This window comes from Corythoichthys intestinalis, chromosome 8 (assembly GCF_030265065.1).
Source record: "Corythoichthys intestinalis isolate RoL2023-P3 chromosome 8, ASM3026506v1, whole genome shotgun sequence".
Taxonomy (NCBI): domain Eukaryota; kingdom Metazoa; phylum Chordata; class Actinopteri; order Syngnathiformes; family Syngnathidae; genus Corythoichthys; species Corythoichthys intestinalis.
In genome coordinates, this window is record NC_080402.1 from 2,190,628 (window position 1) to 2,212,404 (window position 21,777).

Genomic DNA, 21,777 nt, shown 5'->3' on the forward strand with positions numbered 1-21,777 from the left:
TGTTAAAGCTATACATCAAAGAAATTGAATCATTTCTAAAAGTTTATTTGTAAAAGGATAAGATTTTTCATCAAGTATCCAAAGTCATGTTAGTTATTATGCTAGCAAAAGCTAGAATGCTGGATGTCCCTTCTCTTTGTGACAGAAATGAAAAAAATTTCAGCAATCTGGTGCGCACTATAAACTATCTGGTCAAACTTAGCATTATATAGCATTTAAGCTAGTGGAGTTTTGCTATGCAAGTTAGCCAATTGTTGCAGTGTTGCATTTGGCTAACTTGCATAGCAAAAGTATGCTAGCTTAAATGCTATATATTGCTAATGTTTACAACAATTGGCTAACTTGCATAGCAAAAGTCCTCTAGCTTAAATACTGTATAATGCTAATGTTTACAACAACTGGCTAACTTGCAAAGCAAAAGTTTGCTAGCTTAAGTGCTAAATAATACTAATGTTTAAAATTAACTATTTGGCTAACTTACAAAACATGAATCATTTAGCTTACATGCTATATCATGCTAATTGGCCAACTTGCTTTGCAAAAGTTCACTAGCTTAAATGCTTTATATTGCTAATGTTTACAACATTTGACTAACTTGCATAGCAAAAGTCCGCTAGCTTCAATGCTATATAACGCTAATGTTTACAACAATTGGCTAACTTGCATAGCAAAAGTCTGCTAGCTTAAATGCTATATAATGCAGGTGTCCCTTCTCTTTGTGTCTACTGTTACGGAACCCCTAAAGGGACATCGACAGAAATGAAAAAAATTTAAGCAATCTGGTGCGCACTATAAACTATCTGGTCAAACTTAGCATTATATAGCATTTAAGCTAGTGGAGTTTTGCTATGCAAGTTAGCCAATTGTTGCAGTGTTGCATTTGGCTAACATGCATAACAAAAGTCTGCTAGCTTAAATGCTATATAATGCTAATGTTTACAACAATTGGCTAACTTGCATAATAAAAGTCCTCTCGCTTAAATACTGTATAATGCTAATGTTTACAACAACTAGCTAACTTGCAAAGCAAAAGTTTGCTAGCTTATATGCTAAATAATACAAATGTTTAAAATCAACTATTTGGCTAACTTACATAGCAAAAGTCAGTTAGCTTAAATGCTATATCATGCTAATGTTTACAACAATTGGCTATCTTGCATAGCAAAACTTCACTAGCTTAAATGCTATATAGGCGCACAAGAAACGATCTGGTAAACATTAGCATTATATAGCATTTAAGCTAGCGGACTTTTGCTATGCAAGTTAGCCAACTGTTGTAAACATTAGCATTATATAGCATTTAAACTAGTGAACTTTTTGTCCGCAACTTGGCCATTTGCAACAATGCAAGAATTGGCTATTATATAGCATTTAAGCTAGCGAACTTTTGCTATGCATAAATTCACTAGCTTATATGCTAAATAATACTAATGTTTAAAATTAACTATTTGGCTAACTTACATAGCAAAAGTCAGTTAGCTTAAATGCTATATCATGCTAATGTTTACAAGAATTGGCTATCTTGCATAGCAAAACTTAACTAGCTTAAATGCTATATAATGCTAATGTTTACCAGATCGTTTCTTGTGCGCACTTAGCATTGGCATTATATAGCATTTAAGCTAGCGGACTTTTGCTATGCATGTTAGCCAACTGTTGTAAACATTAGCATTATATAGCATTTAAACTAGTGAACTTTTGCTCCGCAACTTGGCCATTTGCAACAATGCAAGAATTGGCTATTATATAGCATTTAAGCTAGCGAACTTTTGCTATGCATAAATTCACTAGCTTATATGCTAAATAATACTAATGTTTAAAATTAACTATTTGGCTAACTTACATAGCAAAAGTCAGTTAGCTTAAATGCTATATCATGCTAATGTTTACAAGAATTGGCTATCTTGCATAGCAAAACTTAACTAGCTTAAATGCTATATAATGCTAATGTTTACCAGATCGTTTCTTGTGCGCACTTAGCATTGGCATTATATAGCATTTAAGCTAGCGGACTTTTGCTATGCATGTTAGCCAACTGTTGTAAACATTAGCATTATATAGCATTTAAACTAGTGAACTTTTGCTCCGCAACTTGGCCATTTGCAACAATGCAAGAATTGGCTATTATATAGCATTTAAGCTAGCGAACTTTTGCTATGCATAAATTCACTAGCTTATATGCTAAATAATACTAATGTTTAAAATTAACTATTTGGCTAACTTACATAGCAAAAGTCAGTTAGCTTAAATGCTATATCATGCTAATGTTTACAAGAATTGGCTATCTTGCATAGCAAAATTTAACTAGCTTAAATGCTATATAATGCTAATGTTTACCAGATCGTTTCTTGTGCGCACTTAGCATTGGCATTATATAGCATTTAAGCTAGCGGACTTTTGCTATGCATGTTAGCCAACTGTTGTAAACATTAGCATTATATAGCATTTAAACTAGTGAACTTTTGCTCCGCAACTTGGCCATTTGCAACAATGCAAGAATTGGCTATTATATAGCATTTAAGCTAGTGAACTTTTGCTATGCATAAGTTCACTAGCTTATCTGCTAAATAATACTAATGTTTAAAATTAACTATTTGGCTAACTTACATAGCAAAAGTCAGTTAGCTTAAATGCTATATCATGCTAATGTTTACAAGAATTGGCTATCTTGCATAGCAAAACTTCACTAGCTTAAATGCTATATAATGCTAATGTTTACCAGATCGTTTCTTGTGCGCACTTATCATTAACACTATATAGCATTTAAGCTAGTGGACTTTTGCTATGCAAGTTAGCCAACTGTTGTAAATATTAGCATTATATAGCATTTAAACCTGTGAACTTTTGCCATGCAACTTGGCCATTTGCAACAATGCAAGAATGGGCTATTATATAGCATTTAAGCTAGCGAACTTTTGCTATGCATTGTTGTAATTGGCCAACTTGCTTGGCAAAAGTTCACTAGCTTAAGTGCTTTATATTGCTAATGTTTACAACATTTGACTAACTTGCAGAGCAAAAGTCCGCTAGCTTCAATGCTATCTAACGCTAATGTTTACAACAATTGGCTAACTTACATAGCAAAAGTCTACTAGCTGAAATGCTATATAATGCTAATGTTTACAACAATTGGCTAACTTGCATAGCAAAAGTCTGCTAGCTTAAATGCTATATAATGCTAATGTTTACCAGATTGTTTCTGTTGCGCACCAGTGGCCTATACTACGAACAGAGTTCAACCTCCCCAGAAGTAATCCAGTTTACTAGCGGGTAACCGGAGTTGACAAAACCTGGTTGTCTAGTTTGTGGTCAATCGGTGCTACGACGCTGATTATGAGGTTGATTAGTCGAACCTGTGTCAACCCAGTCAGAGTTACTGCGCGTTCACATAAAAGGGGGCGGAGACCAGAGTCAAACACAACTTGTGACGATGGCACGGGCACCTTACTTCACGGAGGAGGAATGCGCGATGATTAAAATCCACCCTCACCGCGAAATCCAACACCGATTCGGCGAGTAGAGTGCGACGGGTCTATTGACAGCGAATTTACAGATCGTGTGATTTGTGAATGCGTCAATATGCCAGTTTACTTATGTCCATCAAAAGAAATAAAGCCTGCTGTTAGGACAATAAAAGAAGATTTGGTACGTTAACAGTAAGAAATAATTTATCGCGCATCACCACATGAAGCAGGATGATTGTATGTTTAGTCCCCTTGACTGTATGAATACGTATGTTCTTTTTTTTAGTTTGGGGCTAAAAAATCCAGCCCGACCCGAGTCCGATCAATCAACTTGATTTGCAGGCCCAAGCCCGACCCAAAAAAAAAAAAAAAATGTTATATTTGTGAGGACTCAAGGAGAAGAAGGAAATGCGGGATGCCATGTGTTGTTGCGTAAATTAAAGCCCGTCTTTTGTAACGAATTTTCACAGTTAAACAAGACTGTAAGGTGCATATTCAATAAACATTTATGTCTTTTATATTTGTGCGTCTGTCCTATCAGTGGATTTGACAATTTAATCTCTTCGAGTTGGCAGAAAAAAACGCAAGTTTTCTCAATGTTTAAATAGTCTATATTTTTCTATGATTATTATAACTGCATTTACACAACGAAATAACGCTGGAAAGTTCGTTAAATATATTTCTTGTATGAGAGCAATGCTCCGCATTCGTTTACATTCAGCGATTTTAACAATCAATTTGAAGCGTTTCCATACCCCACTCCGAATCGCACGGCATACAGTGTTCTTACGCAGGTATTCAGCATCACAGATGGAATATATATTTTGTCCCTAGCAAAAGAGCGCACGGACAGGCACACAGCTGCGCGGTTGTGAGGGCCTGACTCGGCGGGTTACATTAGTGACGTCCGCCTCGATCATTTGTCACAGGTAAAGAATTCCCTAAGCTGAAAATCTATATCTTTCGTGGAGTACATCGTCCGGGTACGCCAGCGGATTCTGGCGGTCCCGAAATACCCGTGCCCTCCGGAGAGAGCCCCTCACAATCCACGCGCCAATGTCGTATGGGTCGTCCAAGTACGCTGACACGTCCGCGGAGGAGTGCTGTTTAAATAGAGCGTGGTTAATTGGAATCCTGATGTTAAGCAAGATCTAACTCTGACACAACCAGGTTTGGCGTGTGGCGTGTGTTGCCATGGCAACACTTCTCGGTTCCAACATATCCACCTTTCGTAGTCTCGCATAGCCGCGAACTTAACGTCGCACGTGATAAAGTTACTCTCGAAGTTACCCTGCTAAGCCAGAAAACCGGCTTCGTAGTATAGGCCACAGGTTGCTTAAATGTATTTCATTATCTGTTGATGTGCCTTTAGTGCAGGGGTAGCCAACTCCGGTCCTCGAGGGCCCCTATCCATCTTGTTTTCCATGTCTCCCTCCTTTAAAACACCTGAATCAAATGATCAGCTCATCAGTAAGCTCTGCAGGAGCCTGATAAGGATCCCGATTATTTGAGTCAGGTGTGTTGGAGGAGGGAGACATGGAAAACAAGATGGATAGGGGCCCTTGAGGATCGGAGTTTGGCTACCACTAATAGAAAGTGTGTTTTTCTCCACTAGAGTGCACCCGTGCTCTTGGGACATGCAATTTTCCACTCAACAAGTGGTATTTACCTTAATAACAACATAACATGAAGGCAGCGTTCCATCACACCAGTGGCGGGAAATTCAACTGTGGTAATCACTAGATGTATATCCTTCTTTAAAAATTGGACTTTTGCAGTTCTATGAAGTACGTTCCATTTGGTTGATCATAACTTTGCTACTGAATCATTTCGAAATGGTTTATTTTGTAAAATGATACATTCCTCATCAAGTACCCAAAGTCATGTTAGCTATTATGCTAGCAACGGCTGCACTTTAGCACAAAAGGTCCACTCCGACCCAACATCCGTTTTCATTTCATGATAGGAAATATGTTTTTCTCCCCTAGAGGGCACTCGTGCTCTTCTGACATGACGGCTACCGTTTAATTTCTACCAAAGCACTTCCGCTTCGTCCCAGTTTTCCATTAGAAAATACGACTTGAGGAGGCGTTCACAACAGTCAATTTTCCACTCGACGAGTGGTATTTTCCATAATTATGAGAGCACATGAATGCAGCATCGCAACACGTCACATCAGTAGCGGGAAATTCAACTGTAGTAAGCAGTTTGATCTTTGACTTCCTTTAAAAATCTGATTTTGCAGTTTTATGACGTACATTCATAACTCTGTTAAAGCTATATATCCAAGAAATTGAATCATTTCAAAAGGTTTATTTGTAAAATGATAGATTTCTCATCAAGTATCCAAAGGCATGTTCACCATTATGCTAGCAAAGGCTGAACTTCAGCACAAAATGTCTCCTTTCGTTACGTACAAAAGGCACCTTATAAAAAATGACCCGGAATCATTTTCGTTTCATGGTAGGAAATTTGTTTAGCTCCACTAGAGAGCACTCGGGCTCTTGGGACATGACCGCTTGTTTCATTTGTGTCAAAACACTACCGCTTTTATCCACTGGCGTCGCTAAATTACCGAAAACTGAAATTTAGTTATTTTTATTGAGCAAAAATAGTCCCTTTTCAAAGAAAGGGTTAAAGGTTATCCGTTTGAATGGCTGCCCACTAACCCACAAAGAGTCAATTCCATAATGATTTTGAATATTTTTTCACAAAATTTTAAAAAATGTATTCAAGACAGACCCCGACCCGAGACGGACGGCGAGCGTGAACTTGAGGTGAACCGGCCTCTTTGTCAGCACACAGATGGAAAGCGTCCGGGTTGGCCGCTTTTGCTAACTTCTGGCTGAACCCTCGCGCTCGCAGGCCTCCGCTCTTGACTCATCCAAACTTTTGGAGGCTCCCCCGCCGTGACACACGTGTGAACTCCTAAAAGCCGCAAAACAAACTTGAAGTCTGACAAACACATGGCAAATGGCTCCACTTGAAGATACCATTTCTGGCGAAATTGGATATGTCGGGATGCTTTCCCGCTGTAGCTTCTTAGTCACTTGCTATTGATTTTCAGGTCACTTCACTGTTAACTCATCGGCTGCTGTTGACAACTGTTTGTTGTTCACTTCCTGTTTATTTTGAGGCTTTTTCCAGGTCAGTTTCTGTTGGTTTAAGATCGAGTTCTGTTAATTTTGTCACATTGTAATTATAACATATTCCCAGGCCACTTCATGTACATTTTGGGTTAATTTCTGTACATTTTGGATAATTTCTTCTTAAGTTTAGGGTGTTTCCGGAACACTTCCTTTTGCTTTCGAGGCATTTCCAGGTCAATTTCTTTTGATTTGGGGTCCGTTTGTGATTAAAAGGTATTCCCAGCCCACTTCATGTACATTTTGGGTCAATTTCTGTACATTTTGGATAATTTACTGTTACATTTAGTGTGTTTCTGGGTCCTTTTCTGTTGATTTCCAGGCATTTCCAGGTCACTGTCTGTTGATTTTGGGTCCTTTTGTGATTCAAAGGCATTCCCAGGCCACTTCATGTACACTTTGGGTCCATTTCTGTACATTTTGGATTCTTTCCTTTTACGTTATTGGTCTTTCTGAGTCGCTTCCTGTATTTTGAGACATTTCCAGGTCACTTTGTTTCAGTGTCAGATCAATGTTTTTTTTTTATTTTGTGTCACTTTGTAATTAAAATGCATTCCCAGCCCACTTCATGTACATTTTGGGTCAATTTCTGTACATTTTGGATCATTTACTCTTACGTTTAGGTGTTTCCGGGTCCCTTCCTGTTGATTTCCAGGCATTTCCAGGTCACTGTCTGTTGATTTTGGGTCCTTTTGTGAGTCAAAAGCATTCCCAGGCCACTTCATGTAAATTTTGGGTCAATTTCTGTACATTTTGGATCATTTCCCTTGAAGTTATGGGTCTTTCTGGATCGCTTCCTGTATTTTGAGACATTTCCAGGTCACTTTGTTTTGGTGTCAGATCGATGTTTTTTTTGGGTGGTTTTTTTTTTGTGTGTTTTTTTTTTTTTTTTTTTTCTTAATTTTGTGTCACTTTGTAATTGAAATGCATTCCCAGCCCAGTTCATGTACATTTTGGTTTAATTTCTGTAAACTTTGGATCCTTTTTCCTTAGTTTTAGGGTCTTTCTGGGTCATTTCCTGTTCATTCAGAGGCATTTCCAGGTCACTTCATGTACATTTTGGCTCAATTTCTATGCATATGGATCATTTTGTCTTAGGTTTAGGGTGTTTCAGGGTCACTTCCTGTTGCTTTAGAGGCATTTGCAGATCACTTTCTGTTGATTTTGGGTCACTTTGTGAGTAAAAGGCATTCCCAGGCCACTTCATGTATATTTAGGGTCAATTTCTGTGTCACTTTCTTTTGGTTTTGGTTCACTTTCTGTTGATTTTGGGTCCGTCAGTGATTAAAAGGCATTGCCAGGCTACTTCATGTACATTTTGGGTCAATTTCTGTTTGTTTTGGATCATTTCCTTTTAAGTTTAGGGTGTTTCTGGGTCTCTTCCTTTTGATTCTGAGACATTTCCAGGTCACTTTCTGTTGGTTTCAGATCCATTTCTGATGATTTTGGGTCAGTTCGTGATTAAAAGGCATTCCCAGGCCACTTCATGTTCATTCTGGGTCACTTACTACACGTTCTGTTGGTTTTGGGACACTTATAAGTAACTTACAACTGATTTTAGGTGGCTTCCTGTTGGTTTCAGGGCCCTTACAGGTCACTTTGGATGTATTTTGGGTAAATTTCTGTTGATTTTAAGGCATTCCCAGGTCACTTCCTGTACAATTTGGGTCACTTCCCGCCTACGCCCCCGAAACACAATCAGCTACGGTCAAGTGTGCCAACACGAGCGGGACAAAGGTCGCCGTCCGTCTCCGGGTTCAAGCGTCGGTCGCGGACGCTAAGCTAAGCTAAGTCAAGCTAAATCTCCTCAGCTGAAGCCGGCGTGACGGCCGGAGAAAAAGCCTCTTGTTCACACTTAAAAAAACAACAACAAACGTTGCCCACCTTTGACACGGTCTGCTCGCTAACTTGAAAATGAACTCACGAAATACAGAAAATGACGCAAAGAACTCTGAATGAACTTGTTTTATGAGCAATAAAAGACCAAACATATGTCAATATTGAAAGTCAATATTGTTTTATCGTCGAGGGACAACGCACCATCTGCCACAAAACATCCAGAAGATAAATCATAATAAATACACTAGTTAACTCCCAAATGAACACCGTTAATTATGTTTAGCGCGCATTAAAAATTAGATTTGTCCCATTCCTCGCGATTAGCCTCTCTGGGCTTCAGTGGCACCTCCAGAAATTTTTCATAGATGGGCAAATGGGTCCATAAAATCTTGGGGTGGCACACCAAAACTAAAAGCCATAATTTTAGGGTTTTATTATGTTGTTGTAAACAGGCCTGTAGAAAACATCCAGAAAGACCGAATTTCTCACATTTCTGCATAAAATCACCATCAAATGTGATCTGATCTTTGTCAAAATCACACAGATGAAAATACAGTGTCTGTTTTAACTAAAACCACCCAAACATTTATAGGTTTTCATATTTTATTTTTGAAAAAATAAGTGAACCTTCTGCCTAAGGAGACTTAAAGAGCAATTGAAACCAATTTTTACCAAACAATTTAAGTCAGGTGTGTGCCCAAACACTGATGAGTGGTTTAAAGCTGCCCTGCCCACTATAAAACACACACCTGGTAAGAAATGTCTTGATGAGAAGCATTGTGTAATGTGCATCATGGCTCGGTCAAAAGAGCTGTCTGAAAACCTGCAATCAAGGATTGTTGATTTGTATAAAGCTGGGAAAGGATACAAAACCATCTCTAAAAGTCTGGATGTTCATCAATCGACAGTCAGAGAAGTTGTCTACAACTGGAGACAGTTTGGCACTGTTGCTTCTCTTCCAAGGAGTGGCCGTCCACCAAAGATGACACCAAGAGTTCAGCGCAGAATACCCAGAGAGGTAAAAAAGAACTCTAGAGTGTCTGCTAAAGACTCATAGAAATCACTGGCACAGTCCAATATCTCAACTATATGTAAAACTATGGCCAAGAATGGTGTTCATTGGAGGACTCCACGGAGGAAGCCACTACTGTTCTAAAATAACATTGTACGAGTTCACAAAAAGGCACTTGAACTCTCCACAGAAGTTTTGGCAAATCATTTTGTGGACTGATGAAACAAAGCTGAATAGTTTGGGAGTAACACACAATGTCATGTGTGGAGGAAAAATGGAACAGCTCACCAACATCAACACCTCTTCCCCATGGTGAAGCATGGTGGAGGGAGCATCATGATTTGAGGCTGTTTTGCTGCGTCAGGGCCTGGACAAATTGCAATCATTAATGGAAGAATGAATTCAAAAGGTTTGCAGGAAAACCTGAGGCCGTCTGTCAGACAGTTGAAGCTTAAAAGAGGATGGATGCTGCAACAAGACAATGATCCAAAACACGGATGTAAATCAACTTCATAATGGTTTCAGAAGAACAAAATACACGTTCTGGAGTGGCCAAGTCGAAGTCTAGACTTAAACCCCATTGAGATGCTGTGTCATGACCTAAAGACAGTGATTCATCCCAGGTATCTGACTGAACTAAAGCAGTTTTGTAGAGAAGAATGGGCCAAGATTAGTCCTGATCTATGTGCCAGACAGCTACAGGAAGCGTCTAGATAAAGTTATTGCTGCAAAAGGGGCGGGGGCACAAAAATATTAAATGTGATGGTTCACTTACTTATTTGTCCCCCTTTTGTCATTGTTTGCATACTATCCTCAATAAAATATGACAACCTATAAATGTTTGGGTGGTTTTAGTTAAAGCAGACACTGTTTTTTCATCTGTGGGATTTTGACAAAGATTTTATGCAGGATTGTGAGAAATTCCAAAAGGTACAGATACTTTTTCAGTCCACTGTTTATGACTGTATGTCACATACTTCCTCTATATCAACAATATCTGTTGGAAAAAAATCTACACTTGAACCAGAATCGCTGAAAAACGCTCCTTTGGACTCAATGCTAAATACTTCACCAAGTGATGTCATTACCAAAATGGAGGCACTGGAGTGCTATGATGACAAGAGGAGCTAAACAGTCATATGTGTTTTGCCAAATTATTTTATATAGTTGAATTGTCTCAAAATATGATTTTAATTCCAATAATAAAGCTATTAAAGATTTCAGGTTAGGTGTCATATACACTTGAACAAGCTCAAACAACTCCAAAATTTAGCTTAATGGCAGATTGCAAGCAACTTTCAGGTGCATACCCCCACCTACTTGACAAGAGTTTCCAGCATCTATCTAAAGGCACGCTGCTCTCGCTATTGGTTTTTGTTGATCAATATCTTGTTCACCTGTATAATCTTGCTTGCACTCATGTTGCTGCCCCTTGTGCTCGACAATTTGAAACGTAGTGGAGTAAAAAGTACAAATATGTGCTGTAAATTGTAGTGAAGTATAAGAAAAAAGTACGACTTCATTTCATAGTACTCAATTACACTTTCTGTACTTAAGTAAAAGTACTTCATACATTCCACCACTGCTTTTTAAACTTTCCAAAACATCTTGGGATCTGGTCACCCCTCCTCATTTCTAGTATGTGGGTCACGAAACCGTGAGCAAATAGGATTGAGCTCATCTGGACAACAACAACAAAAATTAAGGAATGCGTGCAGGCTTTAAGAAAAGGGAAGCTCGGAACAACCCTCCTCTTTTCCCTCCTATTCCTCATTCTGGTTTATTCCTGTTTGGGTACAACAAACGGGATGAATGAAAAGTGGGCGTAATTCGCGGCTGCGTGTTTTCGCTCGCACTCTGGGTCTCGTTGTTTGTGTTTTTTTGTTGTTGTTGACACTTTTTAAAAGTTTGTTTTGGAATATTAGCTGTTCATTTTTCTAAATAAAATGGAAAAATTGGGGAAAACGGTCAAAAATACCCAATTTATATATATATGTATGTATATATATTAGTGCTGCAACGGTTAACTCGAGGATTCGATTAATAAAAAAATATTCGAATTCAATTTTGTTGCTTCGAGTAGTCGTTTAATTAAAATGATGTTGTAATGGTTTATTTTGAAAGTGTTTGCATTTCGTTTTATTGATCAGGGTGGATACACTGCCCTTTGATCTGCCTCATTTTACATGGCTGAATCCAAGTGCTCCCTGTTAAGACAAATGTAAGCTTTAATGCAATTTTTTGTTTGATCTAATGTTTTTAATGCATTCATAAATTAGTTTATAGATATATTTAGCCGCTTTTTTGTGGGAATATGTATCTGAACCATTTGTCTAAGAGGCATTGTAAAAAAAGTTAGCATCTTATAGCATTTGAGATAGCAGCTTTTTACAATTTTTCTTTTGCTGTACATAGACCCTCATTTATTTAGTTTTTGATACTGTTTGAGGCTCAGCTCAGGTGTTTTAATTTTTTATGCTCCTTATCCGATTACTCGATTATTCGAACTAACTAATTCATCAATTAATCGACTTCTAAAATAAACAATTAAAATTTTCAATCGAGTTAATTACAGCTTAAAAATTAATTAATCGTAATTAATCGCAATTCAAACCATCTATAAAATATGCCATATTTTTCTGTAAATTATATATATATTCTGTAAAATAAATTGTTGGAATGGAAAGATAAGACACAAGATGGATATATACAGTGGGGAGAACAAGTATTTGATACACTGTTTTACACTGTTTATCAAAGCGTCTACTTTTTCCAAAGCTAGACAGCTAGTGAACGACGCCTTAATAATCAGACTTCTTCCTTTTTCATCTGATTTATTAATAAAATAGCCTCAAACCATTGTCCTCTTTAGACCGTCATAAAACTACAAAAAAAAAAAAAAAGTACACAAGCATTGCATTAGCAACAACGTTAGCTTAGCACGCTATACAGGTTCACTAAACATAAACAAAATGCGTCTCATACAAAAAATAGAACATTTCGCTTACTAACATAATATGTACATTCTTTACAACAACCATACTTACGGACAAATCTTGTCCAAGGATCATATAAGCACAACATTACAACGTAGGCGTCAGCCCGAGACGTCGTGCAGCCATATTGAACTGGCAAGAAAAAAATAAACCATGTCGCAAAGCGACCACAAGAGTTCGCTGTTAGACAGCACAAAAAGCCTTGCTGTAAAACTTACCAAAAGGCAGAATACTGTCTGAGCGGGACATGTGCGTTAATTGCGTCAAATATTTTAACGTGATTAATTTAAAAAATTAATTACCGCGCGTTAACGCGATAATTTTGACGGCCCTAATATATTTTTTACAAAATGTTTATTTCCCATTTTTATTCATTTATTAGGGTTAGAAAAAACTTTTTTTTAAATTATTATTATTGATTTTTGTTTTGCTCTTTTCATTTAAAAAGATAGGTGGGAAAGCACAGTAAATATCACTGTATTGAAAAATAAAACTAAAAAAACGTGAAAATCCTAAATATATATTTTTTAAGTTATATGTAGGTAGATAGCGGAAAAATTGTGCATTAAAAAGTAAAACTGAAAATTAGGAAGTTTCGCACCATCAATGGATGTCAATAAAGTCAATATAAGATGCTCTGACATTGATGAAATAAATTTTAGTGACGACTTCATTTCAATGTGAATTATGCATTGGCACTTTGATGGGAATGTTGCCCCTACTAACATGGCCGCTCTGAGGCCATTTTCGTAGGGTTCATAAAAGCTATTGTCGTGCTACTGTCATCAATTCCGCACGGATGCTATTTTTAGACTGTGATGTCGTCATCGTAACGCGGAAGTGAGTCATCATAGACACGGCCTCGCATACAATCCATGTTGTTTCTGCTTGTTTTCTCTGGTAATTTTTCAAAAAAGAACATGCCGATCGACTCTGCTGCTATGGAACTTGTAGAAACGACTCTGGACATTACGACAAATAAAGGATGTTTTCTTCATACGTTTCCTGAAACCATAAACTCGGAGGAAAAAATGTGAACAATGGATCAACTTGCGCGGACGTCCAACAGGCCAGTTTAACACCAGCAGGTTGAAGCCATTCACTTTCATATGCACATTTTGTTGGGGTCCATGGTCCTACAGATCCCCAATTCTGATCCATTGCCTGCCCCAAGAGGTAAGCCATTTTGATATTTTTACTTATTTTTTAGTGTGGCGTTTTGCCGTGCTGCTTCTGTCTGACAATTAATGACCTGAAAAAAGTTAAAACGGTATCTGACTGCCACTGTTGTTACCTTTACAACTTTAGCAATGAGGTAAGTGTAAATAAATTTTATAATTAAGATTTGTGATTAATGAAAAAAATTAAAAGTGTTGGTTGTCTGTCACTGAGTAGCATTTGCAATCGCCACACAAAAATAGCAATGTAAATTACCCCCAAGAACGGTCAGTGACGGAAGACAACCGGAGGATATAATATATAAGAAAGACAGGGCATATGGTGGTAAAGGATAGATAGGATAGAACAGGAGAATGTCAGTGGTGTAAGAAAAAGGTTTTGATAAAAAAGCTAAGGCTAGACTAAGTCGGCTTGGCTCTTTTTTAGCCCTCGACACTCCAGCCATCTCTTTAACTGAACATTTGTATGTTTTTCCACATCTTTACCAGTGAATTTGGCATCATTTTCGGACAGAATTGTTAGGTTTAGCTCAGTAAGCATCTCGTTCGTACACTATTTATATGTATTTAGCATTAAGGACAAACACGAGCTTGACCCCCCTAGCAACAGTTGCTAACATCATGAATACTAATGAGCAAAACTGACATGTTGCGTACGGTACACCATTGAAATGAGTTTGTCACTAACAGTGAATGTTCGTTCATTCGCTGCCAACCCTCCCTTCCCCCTTCTGGTCAAGAAGCACTCTCCCACCAGTGAATTTATCTCTATACTAGACGTTAAAAAAGTTCAGATTTTTTTTTGTTTCATTTTTGCGATAATCCCACCATTTGATTCTCAACGTGAGCTCACGTGATTAAGCATCCGCGGGTGGGCGTTCCATTCCTAATATAAAGGAGCAAATCCCACGCCAGCAATATGCGCGTGAGAGAGTCAACATGATCAACCTATTCGCGTTCCTAGTGGAGAAACTTTCCCTCCTCTGCAAAGTCCGAGTGCTGTTTTTGGGCTCGGCGCATGCGCGCGAGCGTCCCGCCGCGCCTCCTCCGCCGCCGCTCCTCCGCCGGGGCGATCTCCTGGAGGTACCCCGCACGCTCTTCACCCACTTCGGCGTGTACCTGGGCGACGGGCGGGTGGCGCACCTGATCCCGGACATTCTCCCGGCCCTCACCGCCGACCGGCGGCGTCTGGCCTCGGCGGTGAGCAACGCCCGGCTGATCGCCGGGTGTCTGTGCCGGCGCGCCTCGGTGCGCGTGGACACCCTGGAGGACTTTGCCTACGGCTCCCGCATCCTGGTCGATCGCGGAGGCGAGGAAGCCGGGGAGGTAGCGGCGCGCCGGGCGGAGCTTTCGCTCGGCGGCTTCCCTTACAGTCTGCTGTGGAACAACTGCGAGCACTTTGTCACCCGCTGCAGATATGGACGCGGTGTCAGCCGACAGACCGAACGGGTAACTCTGTCTTATCAAATTCAGTGCAAATGCATGCCGCAAAAAACAACATCCCAATTTTAATTGCGCCTCGCCGCGACCTTCCCATCGAACTCATTGCTTTGACATTAAAATGAACGGTTTTTTTTTTACTGTCACTGACGGTGATAAACGTCCGATCAATTTAAAGTGGGAGGGCGAATGGACGAACGCTGTCACCCTCCCGCATCAAATGGATTGGACGTCTATTCATGACAAACTAATTGGTGCATTATTGAAGAACAAATTTTATTTTTTTTAACCTATTGGCTGATAATGACAGTGATAGACGTCCAATCTGTGGGAGGGCTAGGAATAGCAGTGTTCATTAACTGCCACTGTAGTGATAAAAGTATAGTAGGTGGAAAGAGAATCCCCCCCCCCCCCCCAAAAAAAATTTAAGAAAACTGAATGAAAATTTAAAAAAAAAAAAAAAAAGGGGGGGGGGTCATTTTTTGCTCAAAAATAGTACATTTTTGTTGAAAAAAAGTATGTTTTTGTTTAAAACTGTTACATTTTGTGAAGAAAATAGTGTATTTTTTGGGCGGCAGTTTATATTATTTACTTAAATACTCAAAACTTCAAAAACTGGGGGAAAAACAAAACAATTTTTTTTTTTTTTGGTTAAAAAAAAATTGAATTTTTTGGGGGGGGCAGTTTTGGAAAAAAAATGAATTGAAAATTGTAAATTTTTGAGAAAAAAAACTACATTTTGGGAAAAGGTATAGAAAAATTTTTGAGAAAATTTGTATAGTTTTGAATTAAAAAATTGTTTATTTGTTAGATTTTTTTTTCATATTTGGAAAAAATGTCAACTTAAATATTTGGAAGAAAAAAAAAAGAATTTTGGGGGAAAACAATTTGCACATTTTTAAGGAAAAAAATGGTTCAATTTGTGAAAAAAAATGAAAATTTTTTTTCCGGAAAAAGTGGTACCGTTTTAAAATAAAAATTGTAAATATTTGAGGAAAAAATAATTTTTGGAAAAAATGTAAATAAAACTTTTTGGGGAAGAGAAATTTAATTTTTGGGGAAACTTTCACATTTTTGAGAAAAAAAATGCTATTTTTTTCTTAAATTGTAAATTTTTGAGAAAAAATATAAATTAAATTGAAAAAACACTTTTTTGGGAAGAGAATTAATTTTTGGGAAAGAAAATTGCACATATTTTGAGAATTTTTCCATTTTTGCAGAAATTGCACATTTTTGAGGAAAAAGTGGTAAAATTTTGAAATAGAAATTGTAAGTTTTGAGAAAAAATGCAATTTTTGGGGAAAAAAAATATAAATAAAAAGATTTAGGGGAGGGGAAAAAATTACACATTTTTTAGAAAAAAAAATGCTATTTTTTTATTGTAAAATTTTGAGAAAAAATGGTACAGGTTCGAAATAAAAATTGTAAATTTTTGAGAGAAAAACTAAATTTTGGGAAAAGGTAAATTTTTGAGAAAATGTGTATAGTTTTGAATAAAAAAAATTGTTTATTTGTTAGATTTTTTTTAATATTTGGAAAAAATGTCAACTTAAATATTTGGAAGAAAAAAAGAATTTTGGGGAAAAACAATTTGCACATTTTTAGCGAAAAAAATGTTCAGTTTTTGAAAAAAAAATGTAATTTTTAAGGAAAAAGGGGTACCGTTTTAAAATAAAAATTGTAAATTTTTGAGAAAAAAATTTGGGGGGGTAAATGTAAATGAAACTTTTTTGGGAAGAGTAATTTAACTTTTGGGGAAACTTTTTCACATTTTTGAGAAAAAAATGCTATTTTTTTTTTATTTTAAATTTTTGGAGAAAAATATTAATTTAAAAAAGCTTTCTTGGGAAGAGAAAATTAATTTTTGGGAAAGAAAATTGCACATTTTTGAGAATTTTTTTCAATATTTGCAGAAATTGTAAATTTTTGAGGAAAATGTGGTAACATTTTGAAATAAAAATTATAATTTTTGAGAAAAAATTTTTTAGGGGGATAAAAAAATGATTTTTTGAGGAAAACATTGCACATTTTTTAGAAAAAAAACAATTTTTTATTGTAAATTTTTGAGAAAAAATGGTAAAGGTTTGAATTAAAAATTGTAAATTTTTGAGAGAAACATGTAATTTTTGGAAAAATGTAAGTTTAAAAAAATTTGGTGAAGAAAATAATTAATTTGGGGGAAAAACATTTTTTTTAAAAAAAGTAAATCTTTTGAAAAAATGATAAAAACTTTCGTCCAAATTTTGGTTAATATCTTAAATAGCAAATTATTGAATGAAAAAAGAGAAATTCTTGTTCAAAAATATCTGAGCTGGCTGAAGTGGCTGGGGAGAGGGAAGTCTGGGCTTCCCTGCTAAAGCTGCTGCCCCCGCGACCCGACCCCGGACTAAGCGGAAGATAATGGATGGATGGATGTTCAAAAATAGTGAATAATTAGCCCAAAATACTTCTTTTTGGGTCGAGAATTGTTACCATGCCTTACCATTTCAAAGACTGGACGCCTAGCTGTGTCAATGGCAACCAATGAGTTAGCAAAAAATCGCCTCATCATTTTTCCAGAAACTTTTCTCTTAGTCATCAATAGTGTTAAGTTGCTTTTGTTGTTGTTGTTCTTCCCTCCAGTTTTGCGAGAACGTAAAACGTCTGATCCGAGATCAACGCAGTGTCTTGGTGACGGCCATCATAGGAATCTTCTCCGTGCTCTTTTGCGGCCCGGTCGCCTCAACTACATTACCCACAATTCTCATCCCTTTCACGCTGTGGATGGCCGGTTAGTGCATACCACTGGACCAAAAAGAAGCATGTAAAAATGTGTACATAATAAAAATGTTATTTTACCAAGCTTGACCGGAGTGTGATCTTCCTTGATGCAAGAATTTACATTTAACTCTTTCTCTACCATTGACTTGGGGCATTCTAGAGGCATTTCCTGCAGATTTTGGATCATTTCATGTTGATTTTCAGGGCAATTCTGGGTCACTTCCTGTAGATTTAGGGGTATTTTCCCGTCACTTTTAGTCCAATTCTGCTGATTGTGTTATATAAATATAGAAACTGGTCACCCTTCCGAAGATGTCTGCCAGTCACAAACGCAGCTTTAAAAGAACTGGTGCATAGCGCCCTTTCCAAGATGGCTACCGATAGAAGAAGAAGCTTTTTTACTCTGGTAAGTTTGTTGAATGCAGTCATTTAGCAGTCCTATTTCGGATGTACGGGCCTGTTAATACCAGCCAGGATTGGACGTTTTATGAATGGTGACATGAGCATGAATAAAAATGTTAGCTTTGTTAGTAGGAGAAAAGACTTGGCATAAGTCATTAGCACATGAGCTAACCTACTGTAGTAATGGTACAGCAAATGATTTTTTAAAAAATGATATCAGAGCATATTCTGTATAAAAATCCATCCAAAAAAACTAACAGAAATGACTTCATTATGAAAGTAAATGCCAGTTAGTCTGAATAAACTGCAGATTTCTGCTAGCATGCTATCCATTAGCACTGTAGAAGCCATTTTCACTGTTCTGGCAATTGTTAGCCTCTTGCAATTTAATTGGTTTCAGGGGACACCCGCTTCCTAATCTAAACTTGTCCTTTTATTGTTTTTTGTTTTTCTTTTTATTTGGCCAGCCTAAACTACAAAAATGGATGTTGTACTTCATGCACAAATCTATAATACTACCAAATTAGTGTAAGACTAATTTTACCAAACTAGTTCTCTGAATCCCTTCAAAAGAAAGCAACAATCGCCGTTAGACAAAACACAAAAATGGTCGAGGGTCGCTTCGAGTCAACCGTTGCCCGCCTTAAATTATGACCAAATGTCTTTTTACCTTTTGGAGGTGCACCTTCAGTTGACGCTTCTGCAGCCGCTCGTCGATCCCCTCCGTCGTCTGGGCTAATCGTGTCGGGGTCGCCAACTGTTGGAATTTAGTTTTAGCAAGACTGCTTTCTTTGATGTTCCTGATGACTTGAATGAATCCTTGCCAAACCGCATGGATGCAGTCCTTCAAGTCCATGGAAGTCATACCAAATATTAAATTTGGATCTCACAGCACCACTACTTAATTGGCTTATGTTATGGAACATATATTTGTATTTGAAGCAGAGGTTGCGCTAGACGTTTTCGTTGTCTGTCATTTTGACTGACAGGGTCATAAAAATCCGGTCATAATCTATTTTACCCGTTTTTAAAATGACTATATGTGGATGCAGTCATTATATGTATATACACAATAATACTTTAAAATATAAAGTAACTAACATTAGTGCAGTCATGGATTACAGTAAGCAGGCCAGTACTGTGTTCCCATATATATTTTTATTATGTTATGTATATACAGGATATATATATATATATATATATATATATATATATATATATATATATATATATATATATATATATATATATATATATATATATATTAGGGCTGTCAAAATCATCGCGTTAACGGGCGATAATTAATTTTTTAAATTAATCACGTTAAAATATTTGACGCAATTAACGCACATGCCCTGCTCAGACAGTATTCTGCCTTTTGGTAAGTTTTACTGCAAGGCTTTTTGTGCTGTCTAACAGCGAACTCTTGCGTCTCATACAAAAAATAGAACATTTTGCTTACTAACATAATATGTACATACTTTACAACAACCATACTTACGGACAAATCTTGTCCAAGGATCATATAAGCACAACAGTGATGTCGTGCAGCCATATTGAACTGGCAAGAAAACAATAAGCCATGTCGCAAAGCGACCACAAGAGTTCGCTGTTAGACAGCACAAAAAGCCTTGCTGTAAAACTTACCAAAAGGCAGAATACTGTCTGAGCGGGACATGTGCGTTAATTGCGTCAAATAATTTAACGTGATTAATTTAAAAAATTATTTACCGCACGTTAGCGCGATATATATATATTTTTAAAATTTATTATTATTAAATAAAAATGCACGTTGATACGACGCACATAAAGGCAACTTCCAATTTTTAAAAAAATCGTTAGAAAGTTGTATGGACTTACAATCCGCTAGCTTGTTGTTTCCTGTTGTCTTCCGTAATACACCTGGGTGACGGCGCGTCAAGTGTTCATTCATAGCCGAAGTGCTACCGTGGTATGCGAGCTCAGCTTAGCAAAAAGAGTACACACAGTAGTGGCACCCTCCATATTTTCTTGAAATACAGTGCCTTGCAAAAGTATTCGCCCCCCTTGAATCTTGCATCCTTTCGCCACATTTCAGGCTTCAAACATAAAGATATGAAATTTAATTTTTTTGTCAAGAATCAACAACAAGTGGGACACAATCGTGAAGTGGAACAACATTTATTGGATAATTGAAACTTTTTAACAAATAAAAAACTGAAAAGTGGGGCGTGCAATATTTTTCGGCCCCTTTACTTTCAGTGCAGCAAACTCACTCCAGAATTTCAGTGAGGATCTCTGAATGATCCAATGTTGTCCTAAATGACCGATGATGATAAATAGAATCCACCCGTGTGTGATCAAGTCTCCGTATAAATGCACCTGCTCTGTGATAGTCTCAGGGTTCTGTTTAAAGTGCAGAGAGCATTATGAACACACCAGGCAGGTCCGAGATACTGTTGTGGAGAAGTTTAAAGCCGGATTTGGATACAAAAAGATTTCCCAAGCTTTAAACATCTCAAGGACCACTGTGCACGCCATCATATTGAAATGGAAGGAGCATCAGACCACTGCAAATCTACCAAGACCCGGCCGTCCTTCCAAACTTTCTTCTCAAACAAGGAGAAAACTGATCAGAGATGCAGCCAAGAGGCCCATGATCACTCTGGATGAACTGCAGAGATCTACAGCTGAGGTGGGAGAGTCTGTTCATAGGACAACAATCAGTCGTACACTGCACAAATCTGGCCTTTATGGAAGAGTGGCAAGAAGAAAGCCATTTCTCAAAGTTATCCATAAAAAGTCTGGTTTAAAGTTTGCCACAAGCCACCTGGGAGACACACCAAACATGTGGAAGAAGGTGCTCTGGTCAGATGAAACCAAAATGGAACTTTTTGGCCACAATGCAAAATGATATGTTTGGCGTAAAAGCAACACAGCTCATCACCCTGAACACACCATCCCCACTGTCAAACATGGTGGTGGCAGCATCATGCTTTTCTTCAGCAGGGACAGGGAAGATGGTTAAAATTGACGGGAAGATGGATGCAGCCAAATACAGGAACATTCTGGAAGAAAACCTGTTGGTATCTGCACAAGACCCGTCCCATCTCTCACTGTCAGCCAGCAATAATTCTGCTTCCATCTTGAGGACGGCAGACGCTTTGAAGGTGACGTGAATTGTCGGGAAACTAGCCTACCTGAATGCAGCCCCTCGAGAGATGCGATGGAAGTGATTGTGATTGGCTGAGGGTTAGAGTCATGTGTCGTGGTAAGCCAATCAGAGCCGGTGATTTCACAAGCAAACCGGAACAGCGCGTGCGGCAAACACACACAGGCAAAACAGATGCACAGGGTCGGGATGGCAAAGCATTCAGAAGAAAAATTGTCCTTTAAGAGGTGGAGATATAGACACTATTTCAAGTTTGTCGAAAATAAAGGAAAGAACCTGCATGTAATGTGTAATTGATGTCCCGGGGCAAAGCTTTTGTCGACATCTGTGGTAAGCAATTCAAATCTGCGGAAGCACCTAACAAGTTACCGACCTGTCTGTTCTTCTCT

At 37.8% G+C, this 21,777-nt stretch overlaps 1 protein-coding gene across 1 annotated transcript; it reads left to right on the top strand.

The window, feature by feature from the left end:
• Window positions 1-14,306: 14,306 nt before the first annotated feature.
• On the top strand, window positions 14,307-18,052 carry LOC130920628 (lecithin retinol acyltransferase-like). Its single transcript, XM_057843975.1, has 2 exons — window positions 14,307-15,084; window positions 17,698-18,052. The coding sequence occupies exons 1-2, from the start codon at window positions 14,575-14,577 to the stop codon at window positions 17,848-17,850; spliced, it is 663 nt and encodes a 220-aa protein (XP_057699958.1). The 5' UTR covers window positions 14,307-14,574; the 3' UTR covers window positions 17,851-18,052.
• Window positions 18,053-21,777: the final 3,725 nt, after the last annotated feature.